Source organism: Botryllus schlosseri, chromosome 5, assembly GCF_051294905.1.
Source record: "Botryllus schlosseri isolate E-star chromosome 5, Bs_hap1, whole genome shotgun sequence".
Classification (NCBI taxonomy): domain Eukaryota; kingdom Metazoa; phylum Chordata; class Ascidiacea; order Stolidobranchia; family Styelidae; genus Botryllus; species Botryllus schlosseri.
Genome location: NC_137240.1, coordinates 7,541,166 through 7,559,688, shown reverse-complemented (window position 1 = coordinate 7,559,688; position 18,523 = coordinate 7,541,166). Strand labels below are relative to the sequence as shown.

The 18,523-nt window shown below is 41.3% G+C and overlaps 2 protein-coding genes across 2 annotated transcripts in view; both read left to right on the top strand.

Annotated features, from left to right (window-relative positions):
- The window catches only part of LOC145438848 (uncharacterized), a 115,673-nt gene that overhangs the window by 50,632 nt on the left and 46,518 nt on the right, over positions 1-18,523 (top strand). The gene's annotated exons all lie outside the window — the stretch shown is intronic.
- On the top strand, positions 3,976-8,922 carry LOC145438839 (bifunctional epoxide hydrolase 2-like). The gene is made up of 2 exons (XM_080316203.1): positions 3,976-5,222; positions 7,747-8,922. Exons 1-2 carry the CDS (start codon positions 4,118-4,120, stop codon positions 8,331-8,333), a joined length of 1,692 nt encoding a protein of 563 aa, XP_080172329.1. The 5' UTR covers positions 3,976-4,117; the 3' UTR covers positions 8,334-8,922.

The window sequence follows — 18,523 nt, the reverse complement described above, 5'->3', positions numbered from 1 at the left end:
AGCCATAAATCTTCCATCAAATTATCCGTTGGGATTGCTATCATTCTGGTTGCACCGTTTAATATTTTGTGATATCATGATAAGGAGTGCAAAATTGTTCACTATCACAAAGGAAGGCGTGCCTTAAAAAATTTGAGAACCACTTTTTTAGATTCTTAATAAAAAAACGTGGATTGGGTTTGAAGAGAGCTGAGATGTATTATGTTTAACATTGTTTCGAATCATGACACAAAATAGATATTATTTTAATTAACCGTCATTTTCTCTTTATCAACACATTCACTGAGCAGCATAAAAGAACAATGTAATTTAGGAAGAAAATTAAAATACGCTGGACAATATCGCTAAAAATTTTCACTCGGCCCGCCAACGTATTTATATTTCTCATTTGGCCCACGGAGGAAAATAATTTCCCACCCCGGATTTATAGTATCCCAAGGACCGTAACTGCCGCAGCCCAAACTCCTCAATTGAGGGGCGAGCTCGAAGGGCACCCAAAATTATTTCGAGAGTGAACATAAATTATGGAGCGTTTTTTTTTTTTGAAAATTTATGCAATTCCGTTCAAATTTTTCTCGCGCTACGCGCGATTTAGATATCACTGGTTTATAGAATTGATCATTTAGGCGTCAGCCATTACCGTGCCACGACGCACCAAGATATATGAAGTTTAAGTCAACATGGGATTCCAAGAAGGCACTGCAATTGCAACTGCTGATCAAATTAACTAATAAAGGGGGAAAAGGTCAACAGCGAGAGAACCTTGGCCGAAAGGGACTGCCCCTATGTTGACCGAAAACCACGATGTCCAAGTGTCCGGAAGCAATATCTGCCAGTGAAGAAATATACTAATTGGGAATCGTCTGCGTCTATAGTTTAGTTCGCTTTGGCGATTTCAATATCTTTTACATAACAGACGAGAGGTCACGAACTAACAACATGTAACGAAGTAAGTATACCAACGGGCCCTCCGAATATTTCCAAAACAGCAGCTCACTCAACCCTAGCGGTAAAACCGAGTATACGTGGGCTGAGAGAGGTTAAAAAATATAGCAATATATTAGGGTGACCATACGTCCTCTTTTAATAGGATTTGTCCTCTTTTTTTCTTTTTTCAAAGTGTCCTCGGAGGACCCCTTAATGTCCCCTTTTTGAGAATTAGTCCTCTTTTTTGAGATTTTTGCTTAAACATGCGTGTAAATTGGACGGAGATACAGGAAATCAGACGCCAAATAACGGTCCGACGGCCTTTTCGGAACTTGAGTCAGAAAAATGCCTTTTTTTAGTCAACCAATAGAAAAGCTCACGGAAAGCTGGTAATCAGGGATCTGAGACGGAAAGATAACCTTTTTTTTAGTCAATCGACCACGAAGTCAGGAAAATTTACCTTTTTTTTTGGGATTTTACTCCAGTATTTTCAGTCTGAAAATTTTGAAAAAGTGTCCTCTTTTTAGATTCCCAAAATATGGTAACCCCACAATATATATGCAATTACCAATATTATTGACCGATTGAATCATGAATCATGGAAAAATCCGCGCAAGAAATCTCGCTCAGAAGCAGTCTTAAAAACGTGCATTCCGATGAGGTCTGGTTTGGGGGCCATACCCCCAGGAGTTTGGTTTTTAATACTATAGGGAGCCCAAGACAAACGTTTGGGGGCTGACGACGGGCTGTTTCGGCAATCCCAAATACATTTTTAATGTAATGATAGAAAAACGCGGAGAGGGGTTTAAAGAGAATTCAAAATATAATATGTTTAACATTGTTGCAAAATATGACGGCAAATAAATATTTTTTTGTTGGTAACTAACCGTCACTTTCTCATTCCCAATATCAACACATCCACTGACAGACATTTAGAGTAATTCCCTGCTTTCAATTTAGAAATAAAATCAATACGCTAAAGAATACAGCGAAAATTTCTGACTCGGCCCGCCAATATATTTTCTGCTTCTCATTTGACCCGCTGCGGAGAAAAATAATCGCCCACCCCTGGCGTATGGGTTCTCTCAAATCCTAGTTTCCGTAGGCTACCATATAACTATATAAGTGATGCTGAATTTCATTCGCGCATACTTCGCATTGACGCTTTCAACTTTAATTGAATAAAAACTGCTTCAGTGACAAGTTGACTATGATTGATTTGGAACGTACTGAAACAAGTATCTTTTAACACACACTTTTAGCAAGATAAAGCCGTGTTTTCACCAATATGTTACGAGTATAGTGCCTGGAAATAAGGGAGAATATGGAATTCATTTCCATGATTGCCTGCGGACCGCCTCTTTGACACAGTGGTTACAAAGACAAGACTTCATTCGTCAAAGCGATGCCCAGATACGGGGAAATTACTTTCCGTTTGGCGAACTATTATCAAAAGCATCGGTCTTTAATATATTTCTATCATTAATATATTATTAAAATGCATAATCACATGCGTATTCCGACTCGCAAACTGGTATCTCCGTCGTCTTACGTGGCAAACAGCGCAGTCAATGAGTCGTTGAATAACGCCGGGGTTCCCCAATAACGGATATAATTTGCTTCAAAATGCTTGGCAAGTTTTAAGATTCATCTCTATGGTGTCAATAACTGACCTACCACACCTTGACCTTTCGCTGTTACGCAATTATTTTTAGATTTTTATACCGGGAGTGCTTAGTATATAGGTATCGATGAGTCACTCAAAGTCGTCTAGGATTACCCCGGGATTCGAGTGTCGGAAGGGTTTGCCTAATAATTCATCAAGCATATCCATCTTGATATGAGTTGTTGTTTGGTGTAAACATTTTCCTCGCCGCAGCATACTACTCTAACGGCCTTTGCGCTATTCATCCAAAGAAGATGCCATGAAATACCCCGTATAGAATATGAACCGTGTCGGCACACGATGGCATTGCGCGAGCGGAAGTTTATATTGTGGCATTGTTTTCGTATTTTATCGCAGTATCGCAGGCTTCTTAATCACACCAAAGCCGGCTATATTTAGTACATATCAAAACTCTATACCAACGAAGGGTATTGACTGGCACTTAGGAGTTGAGGTAATGGAATCCGGTAGCATAACTGTAATGGATATGTTCATTGAGTCCCGTAATACCACCTCAACGATGTCACGTATTTTAAATGAGTTCTTCTCGCATGTCATGGTGGTAGCCTACTCTACTCTTTTGCAATGCCATCGCTTTGCAGGGTATTGTTGTTGGTTATATCGGTCACGTGTAAAGCTCGTGAGTACGTGATTCCATCAACGTTTTCTCAACAATGTACTGTACATTCTGCTAAAATTCAAGTTTCGTGCTCAAATATCGTGTCACTGAGCTAAACGACTGTTCATAGTCCCATAACGTCGTCTATGCATAGATCATATGGAAACATGGATTGCATTGCAACGATCCTTTGTAATATATTGTCATAAAAATACAGTAATACGGAAACCAGGGCTTTACAACGTTTTCGATAAGCAGGCCAGGTATGAATAACGCCGTGGTTGTTTACAAGAAGTGCACTGTAAGAATTCAGGAGTCGCCCCCAGTCGGACTCGGAGTCACAGATCATCAGTGTTGCCACAGTGGAACTGCAATGGGATATGACATCATCTATAGTGGAATACTGGACTGCACTTCTCGCCGCGTCACTCCGCCGGTCGAATATCGCGCGGAATACCCATACTTCCGCTGCTTAGGTCGTTGGCGTCATCTCGCAGAATAAGAACGGTTTACAATCAAGGAACTTGGAATATTATATCATTGCTCTGAATTTAACCAAGTGACTTTCCTTAGCAAATGTCCGACTTGCATTCCCAGACTGAAAGTTGTGGTTCTTGAATTGATTGGAGATGGTCACTGGACACGGACAGTCGGACAATTACGGTCCGGCAGGCCTGGAATCTGTCATTCCGGAAATCTGCCCAATAAAATTTGCACGCATGAGTGACCGTGCACAATAAATCGACTGCGGCCCGTCGGCATCTACCGGTGTGCGTCATAACGTTTAGTTATTTATTAACGTTTGTGCGAAGTCATCATCTATTATACACGATTGAGGGGGTATATAAGTATATATGTATATGTGAAATATTACTTTTACGCTACCGTACTTACTACAGATATCCATGCGTTTTAAGGCAGTTATTTTTGACATAGGCGGTGTGCTGATTCGTCAACCGCAAATTGGCATAAGAAACTATGAACGGGAACTAGGCGCGCCTGCTGGCTTCCTGGGCCGAGTGTTCATGAAAGATGCCCCAAACAATAGTTTCTGTCAACTGGAGAGAGGCGAACTCATATTTTCCGAATTCCTGCCGAAATTCGACGCCGAAGTGCGCAGTGCTGCAAAGGCCGACAATGTCGATCTTCGAGACTTCAACGTCACTAAATTGTTCGATAAGATGACATTGATGTCAGACCGATCGATTCACATGGACATGTTTTCCGCTGTCAAAACTCTTCGTAAAAGTGACATCAAAACCTGTGCTTTGACAAATAACTGGATTGATGACAGGGAATATAAAAAAGCTGAAAGAGGAGGGTTCATGGTGGGATTGCGGAGATATTTTGATGTCATTATTGAATCGGCTGTGGAAAAGATCAGAAAGCCTGATCCTAGAATATACAAAATGGCATGCGAACAACTCTCGGTTCATCCCAGTGAAGTGATTTTTCTAGATGACATCGGAAAGAATCTAAAGCCTGCATCGGAGATGGGTATCACGTGCATCAAAGTGGAAAATCCGTCAGAGGCAGTTAAGGAATTGGAAAAATTAGTCGAATTCAAGCTCGTCGAAGAAAAATCTGCAAATCAAGTGTACCCGCCTCCTGTGAAACCCAACGACGTTCCGCATGGTATTGCAAATTTGAAATCCGGCATGAAAATGCACTACGTTGAACTAGGGCAAGGTCCGGTTGTGTTACTATTCCATGGATTTCCTGACCTCTGGTACTCCTGGAGACATCAACTTCCGGCTCTTGCAAGTTGCGGATACAGAGCGATAGCCGTCGATCAACGTGGGTTTGGTGATTCGAGTGTAACCCATGCATTTAGTGACTACTCGCAGGAGAATCTATGCAGAGATGCGTTGGATTTTATGGATACTTTGGGAATTGATGTAGCTGCCATTGTAGGGCACGATTGGGGTGGAGCGGTGGTTTGGAATCTTGCATTGTCGGCACCGCACAGGTTCACGGCTGTCTGCGCTATTACGACTCCGTTATTTACTGGTGAGTTGTACTCCTAATCAACCCATAGATATGATCTATTGACAAAGTAAAATGTATCGACTTTTGTCACGTAGCAACATCAGTTTTCAATAGGCTGTATTGTACTTTTCTCATAAAGATATTATTAGTGGTTCAATATTTCCTTGATGACTGTGTAAGCCCATTTAACAAACTTCTGCTTGTGTCAGCACAATGCATCTGTAGTACTATACACCTATATACACATCCACCTCCATATTACTAAGCAGTACCAAACTGGTAATGATCTGATATCTTTATATCATTTCATGATTTGAGTTTTATACATGCTTTTCACACGAATCACCAAATGGACTAGTGGTTCTCGGGTAGTGTTCCCAAGCATAAGAGGTCATTTGTCATATATATATAAGATTTTTAATGGTTCCAAGCACAATGGATTATAATGTAAGTCAAATTATAATTTGTGATGTCATGGCCTTGTTGTATCCACAGTTGTAAAGACAAGGGATAGTAAGTTGGTGCAGAACCTCTCAAATCATCAATGAAAATGTTGTTGTGTACCGTATATTGATGCTTCAACTTCTATATACCAGATTGCAACCTCTTCTGAAGATGTTGTGTTCCCCATTTTGGGTATGACGTCTAATTGCACAGCACAAGAAGCATTATGCCAAATTCAACTACTGTAATTGATTCAATAGTTAGCTGCTGATGCGCAGCGTTGTAATTTACATGCTACTGTTCAAAGTAGGCTATATGCATGAAATGCTTACGTTACAGCTAATGAATCATATGCTGCAGTTGTCAGTAACCAGCAACTTCTTGTCCGTAGACCGTCTCATTGTACTAGTCTGCAAATACTTTGTACACTTTTGCAAGTTAAGTGACGGTTCAAAATTATAGTGGTTAAGTTCACTGATTATTTTTTTTTAAATGAGGTTGATCTCTTTAATCAAAACATGCGAGTTACTGCCTGGGCACCATTCAGTGACAATATAGTGTATGAGATACAATCTATTTTCAATGTTTTAGATTTGTGTTTTATGAAGACCGGTATGCGGAATTTTTTTTATTTGGAAATCTGTCCGCAGAGCAAAAACGGTTGCTGACCATGATATACACTACGGTAGAGCCATACCCATCTAGCCTATACAAAACTTGATTCTTAATTGTCATGCTCTGTTGCATAGGCGCCGAACGCTAATTTTCCTCAGGCATGCGAGTTCGATGACGTCACAAAGGAATGACGTCATGATCCGACGGAATTGATAATTAGGGATAATATCGCATCAATTCATGAGGGTTAAGTGCCTGCATAAATGCCGATTATGCAATATCTGCGTGTTAACAAACTTGCGCGTATGATAAGCTTGTCAACGAGTCCCTGTCCCTGTCAATTAGCGAGTCCCTGATCGCTAGCGAACAATTAAATACGCCGCTTATCAACGCGTATTACGTAACCTCGGCGACGATTTGCGCAAGGCAAAATGTCAGAGTTGTTATGGAATCTGTTCTATAATGGCACCGATTTCAGGTTGTTCAAACCTTTCCCGACTTTTACAACTCAAGCCTTGACAGTTGACACACATCTTCTGATGGTTATGTTTAGGTATTAGGGGGATTCACTTACGCATGCACGGCGCACTCACAATCGCACATGTCTGCGGACATTCGACGTCATTCAGGTTAGCGATGTCGCTCTTTAATTACAATCGCTAACCAACAAACACCTAACGGCATTGTCACCAAGCCATCGAAAGATTGGAGCTAGCGCATGCTAGGCTCGAGAGATGGGAGCCAACGCATGCTCGGCTCTAGACGCGATAGTTAGCCAGCGATGATATCTTTCGTACCAGGCCTGTTGCAGATGCGATTGTGTAGGCAAGCAATAATATCGTGTGCGCCAATGCAGATGCGAATGTGCAGGCAGCGATGGCACCGGGCCTACTGCTGATGTGATTGTTCATCATGCTCAAGCGAGTGAAACTAGGCTTGTAGGAGACGCGATAAAGCAGGCAAGCGTCCCAAGCGATGATTGCCGAACGCACGGCAATCAATGACACAATTTCGCGATCATCTCAGCGGGAGATCGTGTCGCGTTACATTGTGCACAGACATATCTCGTTAATTGGCAACGCGCTTGTAGCTAATTGGCCGCGCGCAACGGGTTACCTCGCTCACATAAGCGGTAGCAGGTAATGTCGTAAACGGAAATACATTGCGATTCGTTCTAAATAACACAATCGGGGATTATGCCGATTCATGCCGAACCGAATTCTAGGCATGCCGCATGCCTAAAAAAATGTCTAGGTATGCCTGGCATGCCTTGCATGCCCACTTGCCCAGGCTCGGCGCCTATGCTCTGTTGTGTGCAGCTAAATACAATATGTCCTGAAGATCGCCAACACTCAAGTACATTTTAATTTCTGTAATATGTTACATACATTCTGTTTAGGCCAGTCATACTTACGCTTGGTTACTACGGCTATCCGTGCTTTTATCATATTCACTTCCGAAAGTTAAAGGCTACCCTTCGATTCAGGTGAAGGCCTTAAAAGGCTGCTCGCGGACGTGAAGACCTTCGACTATCAGTTATATTTTCAACAAGAAGGCAAAGCAGAAAAGGAGTTCGATGGCGACGTGGAAAAGGCTTTCAAGCTGTTTTTTCGTGGATTCGACGGACCCCCTTTGCGGCATCCAGACGGCTCCAAGATCGTAGCCAGCATGAGGAACGTTACCGAACGAGGAAATTTCTTTAAGGGATTTCCAGAGGAAATAGAGCGCAGCCATTTGCTGACAGAGGAAGACTTGAATTATTATGTGCAGCAGTATCGCAAAAGCGGATTTCGCGGGCCGCTCAACCTTTACAGGAACACGGCGGCTAACAGAGAGTGGCAGTCGCGATTCGAGAATAGAAAAATCGGTATACCCGCCTTGATGGTGACAGCCTCAGACGATTTCACATTAAGGCCGGAGTTCACGATTGGCATGGAAGATAGGATACTGAACTTGGAACGTGTGGACTTGAAAAGGTGCAACCACTGGGTGCACATTGAAAGGCCCGATGAGGTCAATAATGCTCTCATACCGTGGTTGGATAAATTTCACAAACGCGAATCGAAATTGTAATATGTAGTACTGTACTGTATATATATATGCTGTACTGTGCACATATATATTGATATAATTGTTGATATGCAATGTTCTTTTCAATTCTCTGCTAGTTGCTGACCATTACCCCTGACGATTGTCAGCCGAAAATATTCAGGTTTATTTCAATATGAACAGACATATCTTTATGGAATTGAATCTTGAAGATGTTATCTGCGGTTCACGCTTGGAAAGTTTGATAATTTCTTTTAGCGATAACATACTTTTTCATGTGAAATCACAACTTCGGATAGTGTTGTGTATGGACTGTATGCGGACGGCGTCGAAAGAAAGCACTCACAAGGAATGGAAAGAACTAGTAGAAAGGGTCGCGGCTTCAAAAAGATCAACATCGAAAAGAACTGTGACATCGGGTACTGTAGGCCGAGGTGGATGTTAGATTAAAAGGATCGCTACTGATGCGTGTCGTTCGACATCCTCGTGTCTGTTCATATGACATCGCATTGTACATTGTGTGTGACTTGTTCAGATGAACAAATCTAACTCAACGATTATTATTATTACGCTGGCAAGGTAACAAGAATATGGCGTATTCGCGTGGGAACAATTTCCACACGGATTGGTGCATGTCGAGAGGCAGATGTGGTCAAAGTAGTCAGCGTTGGTACTCGAGAAGTAGGAGTAACGCTGTAAGTTTCTGCTCAATAACAAGCAGATCTTAGCAATTTCCAATGCGTCAGAACTACTCCAGTGGAAGCATAAAATGAAGATTTGGAAAGCACCCAGGTAGTTTCAAAAAGTAAATTTAGTCGACTTTTAGCAGTCAGTCGGAGGTGGCTACTGACTACCTTCGAAATTGCAGGATGTCCCCTATTTAACTGACTGACGCATAACGACTAATGGCACTGCAAATAGGTGCAGTGCAAAACTTATTTAATTTTATTCCGAAGCTTCTAGAATCCAGTGTTGGGATGACTCGAGTCATGACTTGACTCGAGTCACCTTTTTCGTATGACTTGACTTGACTCGAGTCACTTTGCTAAAATGACTTGACTTGACTCGGCGCATCAGAAATGTGGATTGACTCGTGACTCGAAGCAACATTCACGAGTCAATTTCAAGTCATCAAGTAATCGGTGTCGATAAAAATCATATGTATCTTGCATATGTTCGGATTGTTCGCGAAACGCCGGTGTAACCCGTGACAGCGACCAATCGTTTAAAGACCGTGCGTTTTACTGAGCCTCCGTTGTTCTCTCACAAATAAATTGATCGCAAACGAAGTGATCGAAGCTTACAGCTTACGTTGTCGTAAACTAGTATAGTAAAGTAATTTAATAGCAAAATGTCTATTTCTGTTCCCTGTTCTTAACCTTAATCAAACATCTTGTTTTATTGAAATTGAATTCGAATATAGTTTATATCGTCCTCAACCGTTGGCGCAAGCTCGAATTGTATGATATCAATTTGTAAATGGGTAATGTATTGCATCTTATCAATTCGTTTCTCTATTCTCTATTTTTGCTGGTAACTCTAAACTGAGGCTATGGAATTACTTACGTAGTTTAGCAGTTCTGCGTATATGTGAGAGATACAGCGTTTTCTTGCATGTATATTTAACTCTATATTCGCTCATCGGTTCAAAATCAATGATCACTCAATCTGTATTTCAGACAGCTAGCAAAATGCAATGACGTAAGCTTGGCACACTTCGAAAAGGCAACTTTGACTTGAAATGTGACTTGACTCGTGACTTGACTTGACTTGACTCGACTTGACTCGAGTCACCTCTAAAAATCGAGTGACTTGACTTGACTCGAGTCACATTCGAAAATCGATTGACTTGACTTGACTCGAGTCAAAATGTGCAATGACTCGAAATGACTCGTGACTCGAAGGTAGTGACTTGATCCCAACACTGCTAGAATCTAAACTTATTAAGACACCATTTACACCGGTCATATGACGAGGAGGCGCCTAGATAAACCTCCAACACTTCAGTCGAGTCGGTCGGAGTCGAACCCGCAAGTTAGTAGTGTTGCAGCTGTGGAACACCACGCTTTCTCGCCACACATAATGCAGACAAGAATCCATACACGTAACGCATGATTATAAACAAGAAAGCACTATATTTAAATTTAACACAATGAGGTTTTGAGTAGCTTGCGTCGCGGCAATTTTTTGCTCATTGTAACCAGAACTGTGGAGTAGGAGTTTCGGTAATTTTCCCTTAACGGAGTTGGAGTCTCAAAAAATATTTAGCACTCTCCGGAGTCGCGAAAATGTACCGGCTGGAGTCGGGGTCGGAGTCTGTGGAAATGCTTTTGACTGTTGTGAAATTGCTTTGCGTTTGCCAATGATTACTCGTGCTCGTTGATTGTTTTCCTATGTTCCGACATTCGTAATTAATTCGCGGCGGAGTCGTGCATGGTCGCAACTTGTGCTGCATCGGCTTAGCTTGCTTCGGTATGGAATCAAGAAATAGCGTAGAGCAGTGGTTCTCAAACTTTTCAAAAAATGTAGGAAATGGACCCTTTTGGCAATTTTTTAAAGGACTTACGGTACCTTACAAAATCAACACAAAACAACACGTTTGATTTTTATAGTCTTAATCCTACAGGTGTAGTCGATTTTATGCGACCAGCCCGTCTATGTTTGGTTGCGTTGTTGAGAACGCAACTCTAAAATCGCGAATCACATTCAACTGGTTCAAGTTCACATTCAACCCCAAAAACGGTGGTCTCTGCTCTCATAGGGCGATCAACCTAATCTCTGGGGTATGAATCCTTTCGACCCCTCTTTCTTACCCCTACGTTCAATTTCATCACTACTATTTATATAACCGATTATCAAACGGAATTACTCGATTCGTGAAGGAACCGAAATCGCTAACGGCAAACGCAAGACATATTAATTTGTTTCTATCTGCTCAGTAAGCACCTAAATGTACTCTTTTTGGGAATTTGTCTTCTTTTTCTATAAATAGGATTAAACGCGACCAGAAACGCGACCCCGACGCAGCGAACGTCCGGGTTTCGTAAAAAAATCGGGTGAATCGGAAGTCTAGTCGAATGGATGCCCATTTTTTGACAACACAGTAGCCTACCAGTGATGAGCATAGGAGCGGAGTCGGAGTGTATTCGGAGCGGAGTTTTGCCGATTTTGTGACACTCGACGCGGAGTCGGAGTTTACTACAGATATTTTTCGGAGTTTTATAACTTTTTCCCCCGATATCTTTGGATGGCTCTGACCAGAAGACACTATTGATTACAAACCAAAACACAGACAGTTGACACCTTATAAAGTTGTAATATGACGGGAAACATGCAGAAATGATTGCCAAGTGCATAAAAATCAGCCATCTGCACTGCAATTGGGGACTGGAGAGTATAGACAATACTAGCGAGCGAGATAGTGTAATGGTTGTGCGTCCGGCTTCTCGATCGGTAGGTCGTGGGTTCGATCCCCGGCCGGGTCAGACCAAAGACTCGAAAACTGTTATCCGCGGCTATCCTGTTAGGCGCTTAGCAATCAAGGATAGCATGGAGGAGAAAAAACCAGGGGTGCAGACTAGATGACCTTACTATAAAGGCCATTCGCATCTCCGTCGTCAAAGCATCTCGATGGTGATGAATACCATATCTCTCTCTCTATAAACCCAACCATATTGTCACACATATTTAGCAAAACACATTACCAGGTGTACCATGCTTGCCACTCTAATGCTATATAACTGGTTAAAATGGTAAGATTTGCCACGAGGTCTTAACCTGGTGATCTATATAGCAAGGCATTTTCGTTGAGCAGTGTCTGTAGTTCACAAAATTTCGGATACTTGACGAAATTCTTCGGAGTATCTCGGAGTCTGGGATTGAGCTCTTCGGAGTCGGAGGGAGTTTTCCTCAGAGACTAAAGTTGTCGGAGGGATTCGGAGTCTGGAAAAGCACTATCCGCTCATAACTGTAGCCTACTATCGGTCGAACAATTTTCAAAATCACCAGTTATCTTGTCCAATGTTGGAGCTTTCAGAACTTTTGGAACGTGACCTCTTTTTAGGATCTCAAAATATGGGTAAACCTAATAAAGTGGCCTATGCGTTCCTGACTAATCAAAGATAGGTGGTCTACAAAATGTTACAAAAATATAGCTGCACAGCAGACCAAGCCGAAAGAGATTAATGGTATTTCCATGGATGAAATCAACGCCTGTATGAAAGAGCACTATGATCCGAAGCAATTTGTAAACAGAGAAAGTTTCAAATTTTGGAGCAATATGAAGCGCAGACCTGGTGAAACTATACCAGAATTAGCTGCTCCTATCAGGCAAGATGCGATCATATGTGACTTTTCTTCAACTAAATATCTGTTGGACGAAGCAATGTCTACGCGATTTACGTGTTCTGCGGGCAATGAAGCTGTCCTGAAGGCAGTATTTACACTGAAAAGCGATCGTTTGAACTTCGAGACTGTTATCAAAACCGCAACTGATACGGAAGATGCCGCCAAAGTAGCAAAATACTTCGTTTATGTTGCAAATCACGAAACCCCTTTCAAACTCACATGGCCAATTAATTCTTTTTATACAGAGAAAGTAAAGAAGCTGTCCAGAACTCCCAAGAGACGAGTTGCTGGATATGAAGGGGTAAACCTCCCTAAAAAGGCGTGTTTTCGATGTGACAAGTGCGGACTTTCTTCTGATGAATGCAAATGTGTGGATGCTGTCTGTCATTACTTCGACAAAAGAGGTCCCATTCAACCTTGAATCAACCAGCAGGTCGTATCAAAACGAAAGATAGGTTGGCGGATAACGGTGTTCGAAAGAACCGTCACGTTGAAAGTGTTAAACATACTCGAGCGTATCCAGAAATCGAAATCGATGCGCATGTGAATTAAGGCATCCAGTCAATTGAGTTGAATACCGGCGCGAGAGAAGATTTCATGTCTAAAGAGAGATGTATCGCTCTGGGAAGACATGCTTTGCAAAAGTTGAATGCTAAGTTCCAATCTACATCCTTGCATAAACTGAACAGTACATTCACACCTAAGAATGTTTCACTGGCAGATATGATTGATCGGTGAGTATTATCCGATTTCTCATTTATAGTTACCGATATACCGAATTTGAACTTGATAAGCCGCATAGTGGAATATTAAAGTTGAATATTTCAATTGATGCTCTGATATACGGAGACAGGTCGTAAAATCACTTTCCAATGTTGATTTTTCGGAATTGGCCAGACGCTGCGAGGATATCAGTACGGCGAATTCCCTGAATTTTTCAAATCAGATTAGGATTGTTTATTTAAAGGATGTTAAGCTAGACATTCGATTTAAAAATAATGCGAAACCTATTTTTTTGTATATATCGCCCAGTAACATTTGCTATCCGCGATCAATTATCTCAAGCGTATAATGCAGAAATAGCGAGGGTTACATTTAAGACAAATGGTTGTTTAAAACACTTTGTTTAAAACATGTTTTAAACAGTGCTTTAAACAAAGGCCTTTAAAAAAAAGTTGTAAAATTATGCTATAATTGTGTAACTAATTTCCAAACAGTATAGCCAAAGGTGTGTGGCAACTGGCAACCTGTCGATTTCAATGATTATGGTACGCCTGTTGTTCCGATTCGTAAACCATCGCTTCCTGGTAGTAAATCGGGAAGTTTCGTGTGTGCGGCAATTATTCTGTTGGTCAATTCGCAACTTCAAACGCAAAGAAACCTAATCCACTCGCGGAAGAGCTCATGCAGAAAATGGCTGATGGATATGGTTTTACGAAGATTAACTTGGCTGATGCATATAAAACCAAGATCAATTGAGTGAAGAGAGTCAAAAGCGACTTGCTCTCAGCACACATCGTGGCAGTGTTGGGATGACTCGAGTCATGACTTGACTCGAGTCAGACTCGAGTCACCTTTTTCGTATGACTTGACTTGACTCGAGTCACTTTGCTAAAATGACTTGACTTGACTTGACTCGGCGTATCAGAAATGCGGATTGACTCGTGACTCGAAGCAAAATTCACGAGTCAATTTCAAGTCATCAAGCAAACGATGTCGATAAAATCACTTGCATATGGTCACAAATCACAAATCTTGCATATGGTCGGATTGTTCACGAAACGCTGGTGTAACCCGTGAAAGCGACAAATCATTCAATGATCGTGAGTTTTACTGAATCTCCATTGTTTTCTCACAAATAAATAGACCACAAACGAAATGATCGGAGCATACAGATTACGCTGTCGCAAACTAGTATGGTAGGGAAATTTCGTGGCAGAATGTATACTTCTATCATCTGTACCAAACCTCTTGTTTTATTGAAATTGAATTTGAATATAGTTTATATAGTCCTCGACCATTGGCGCAGGCTCGAATTGTTTCATATCAATTTGTAAATGGGTAATCTATTGCATCTCATTAATACGTTTCTCTATTTTTTATGTTGGCTGGTAACTAAACTGAGGCTATGTAATTACTTACGTAGTTGTAGCATTTCTACGTATATGTGAGCCATGCAGCGCCTTCTTACGTGAATATTTAACTCTACATTCGTTCATCGGTTCAGAATCAATGACCACTTAATCTATTTTAGACAGCTAGCAGAATACAATGACGTAACCATGCCTCATACATCGAAAAGGCAACTTGACTTGAATTGTGACTTGACTCGTGACTTGACTTGACTTGACTCGACTTGACTCGAGTCACCTCCAAAAATCGAGTGACTTGACTTGACTCGAGTCACCTTCGAAAATCGATTGACTTGACTTGACTCGAGTCAAAATCTGCAATGACTCGAAACGACTCGTGACTCGAAGGTAGTGACTTGATCCCAACACTGCATCGTGGCGCCTTGCTGCAAATGGGGTTACCGTGTGGAATCGCCTCAGCACTAGGTTATTTCACTGAAATCATGAATCAGCAGACTATACCTACTTAAAATATGTGGCTGTTTACCTGAATGACATTTTGGTCAGCGGCTTCGACGCGGTGGATCATATGAATAATCTCCTTGCATTAATTATTGAGGAGACTTCAAGAGAAAGGTCTCCGATGCCGAAAAGAAAAGTGCATATTTGCCCAACCGTCAGTGGAATACCTAGGTCACAAATTATCTAGTGCCGGTATTACCGATGGTTCGGAAGTGGCAGCGGTGTTGGAAATGCCTGCTCCGTCGAATGTTTCTGGTCTCAAATCATTTCTTCGCCAAGTACAATTCTACAGTAATTTTCTACCTAATTTATCAACGGTGACGGAACCGTTACACTGTCTAACAAGAAAGGGAATCCCGTGGTTTTGGGGTGAAGATGAGCAAGATTCATTTGAAGAATTGACGAAATGCTATGCGCAGATTTGCTTCTGGTTCCCTTTGATTCAACGAAGAAGTTAGGATTGTCATGTGACGCTTTGGAAGTAGGAATTGATTGCGTACTTTTTCACCGTTTTGATTAGGGTTGTATTTAACAAACGGTGTTTTAAAACACTTTGTTTAATACATGTTTTAAACGGTGTTTTAAACAAAGGCATTTAAAAAAATTGTTTTTTTTTAAGTTGTAAAACTATGCCATAATTGTGTAAACCAGTGGTCGGGAACCTTTCTTGTCCGAAGAGCCATAATGGCCCTATTTTTTCCACCTCAACTCCCAAAGAGCCATACATGCCAATCAACTGTTACGTCACAATTGAAAATTTATGACGTCATGGTAGCACTAATTCGAACTCACTACATGGGATTCCTCGTGTGCGCCATATTTTCTGAGTAAAATCTGGTATTTATTGTTCGGAAATAAAGGTCAAAACGAGAGGTATAGAACAGACGGGCCAAGCCTCACCCTTGATAACGCAATTCATATGTAGCTTAGAATTTATTTCAACTGATATTAATCGAATGTAACTGTCACACTGATTACGAAAATCTATATACTTATCGACTTCTCAAAGTATTCGGCGGTAACATAACGTTGCGCTACACGCCTACATTTTATCGCCGGCACTACACAGAGCTATACTTACCGATCAAGAACGTGGATAGCTATGACGTTGTGTGTAATTCGAGTTTGTAATTGTCACATTCACAACAGTTCATTTTGCGACTTAGATCCGGAAGACAATGCGTATTTGAAAACTGCGTTTTGAAATGGGCGCTGCCGTGTCTGCTATGCTCTTTGATCAATCAACGTATCGCTCAATTCAAGAGTTCGAGTCGGGTACATAGAATTCGCGAGTGATATTGATCGCCGGCGCGACAGTAACTTAAATTTAGTGATTTTGAAAAGAGAGGGTCCGAGCCCCTAAACTTGAAGACAACATTGTCTTTACCTCTCAAAGACATGTTTGTACTGCCACGAGAATAATTATTTTGGCCGTGATTAACATTTACCAACTACTCGTTGCAATATTGATCAATTCAACACAAAAATAAATATTTGGCAAAGAGCCATGTCTTATACCCAAAAGAGCCATATATGGCTCGAGAGCCATAGGTTCCCGACCGCTGGTGTAAACACTTTCCAAAAACATGTTGCATGAGCCTGCGGACAATTACCACCCGATATAGCCGACGTATATCGATATGGGAGGGCTGGTACCCTCAAAATAGTCGGTTCAACAGCAATAGTACTAGGATATTTCGTCAAAGAAGCCATATTTACCCTATATTTTCAATTGTCAATGTCAATCCATTATGACGTCACAATCGAATATTCGTGACGTCATAGCTTTAACAAAAAATAAATGAAAAACATGTTTTAAACAAGGGCCTTGCTTTAAACATGTTTGTTTTAAATTGATTTTTGTTTTAAATGCAACCCTAGTTTTGATGATGGTTCTGAAAAGCCAATTCCCTACATTACCAAAACGTTGACGGAAACTCAACGAAAGTACAGCCAGATTCATAAAGAAGCAGGAAAGCTGACCGACTCATTCAAACGTGCACTACGCCAATCAAGCTTGACTGCTAAGGCCGCGGTACAGGAATTCCTCATGTTGTACAGGAGAACGTCACTGGCAAGTGAATTATCTCCGAGTCAACTTCTTAATGGCAGACAAATTCGTAGTAGGCTATGATTGATACGTTGCTGCCGTCTCCAGCGCATGTATAGCTCGGCGCTAGCAAGTGAGTGAAGTTGAGAAGCAAGTAGAAGCTTCGGTCAATCGATTCAGAATTGACACACCCTGTTATGCTATAAATCAGTGGTTCCCGAAGTATGTGCCAGCTCTCCCGGGGGCATTCGCGAGCGTGAAGGGGCGCTGGCCATGAAATGGGCGATTGGGGGCGCTGGCTATAAAATTGAGCGGTAGGGGGCGATGAGAGGAGATGGGGGCGGTGTAGGCATCTGATGTGTAGTGTAATCGAAACGATTGGTAAATAAAGCAGCTGAATACGCAGTAAAAATGCAAAATCGATCCAGTCAGGACAATTTAGGGTCATCCGTCTATTTAATCGTCTGTACCGGAAAATTCCATTGTTTACAATGTTGATCATGTCATCAATGGACTAATTTAGGAGTCGTCAAGTCATTAGAAGGCGTGATTCATTATGTGCTGTTAGAACTACGAAGTATTTGAGGTCATGTGTTATCATCATGATCACTGATCAGGTAATGTAACATAATAGCTGATCTTCTACTGCATGGTAGCTTTTGAAAGTGATGTGATGGCGAAGTTAGATGAATAGCTTCAGGTTTTCGTAATAGTTTTAGAGTGAATTATAAGTTTTCAAATCAGAAATAAGATATGTGCCAGTTAAATATTGTCGAATACCTAAAAATCCAGAATGCCGACGCGAACCGTACAAAATGTTTTCGCGGGCCGCGTGTTTGAGACCACTGCTCTAGCACCACTTGACAAAAACGGTTATATATACTTTACATTTGGGGTTGATTTCAATTTTTTAAATCCATCGGTCAGTCAAATATTTTTCGAAATTTTAGCGGTCCGCGAGGTCAAAAATGTCGAGAACCACTGCCATAGAGTACACATATCTCTACTGCATACGAACAATGTAATGATCATTGTTTACAAGTTTTACGTTTTACGAAAGAGCACTGACCGATCAAGTCTGTAGAGCAGATGTATAAAGATAAGCTTCTAAACACAATCCTTAAACCAAGAGCGATGTAAAAAGATGATACCTGCTACCGACTAAAAATGGTTGCGTCCACATATATTTTCAAAAGTCAAAAGAGGTCCTGATTGAAAGGTGA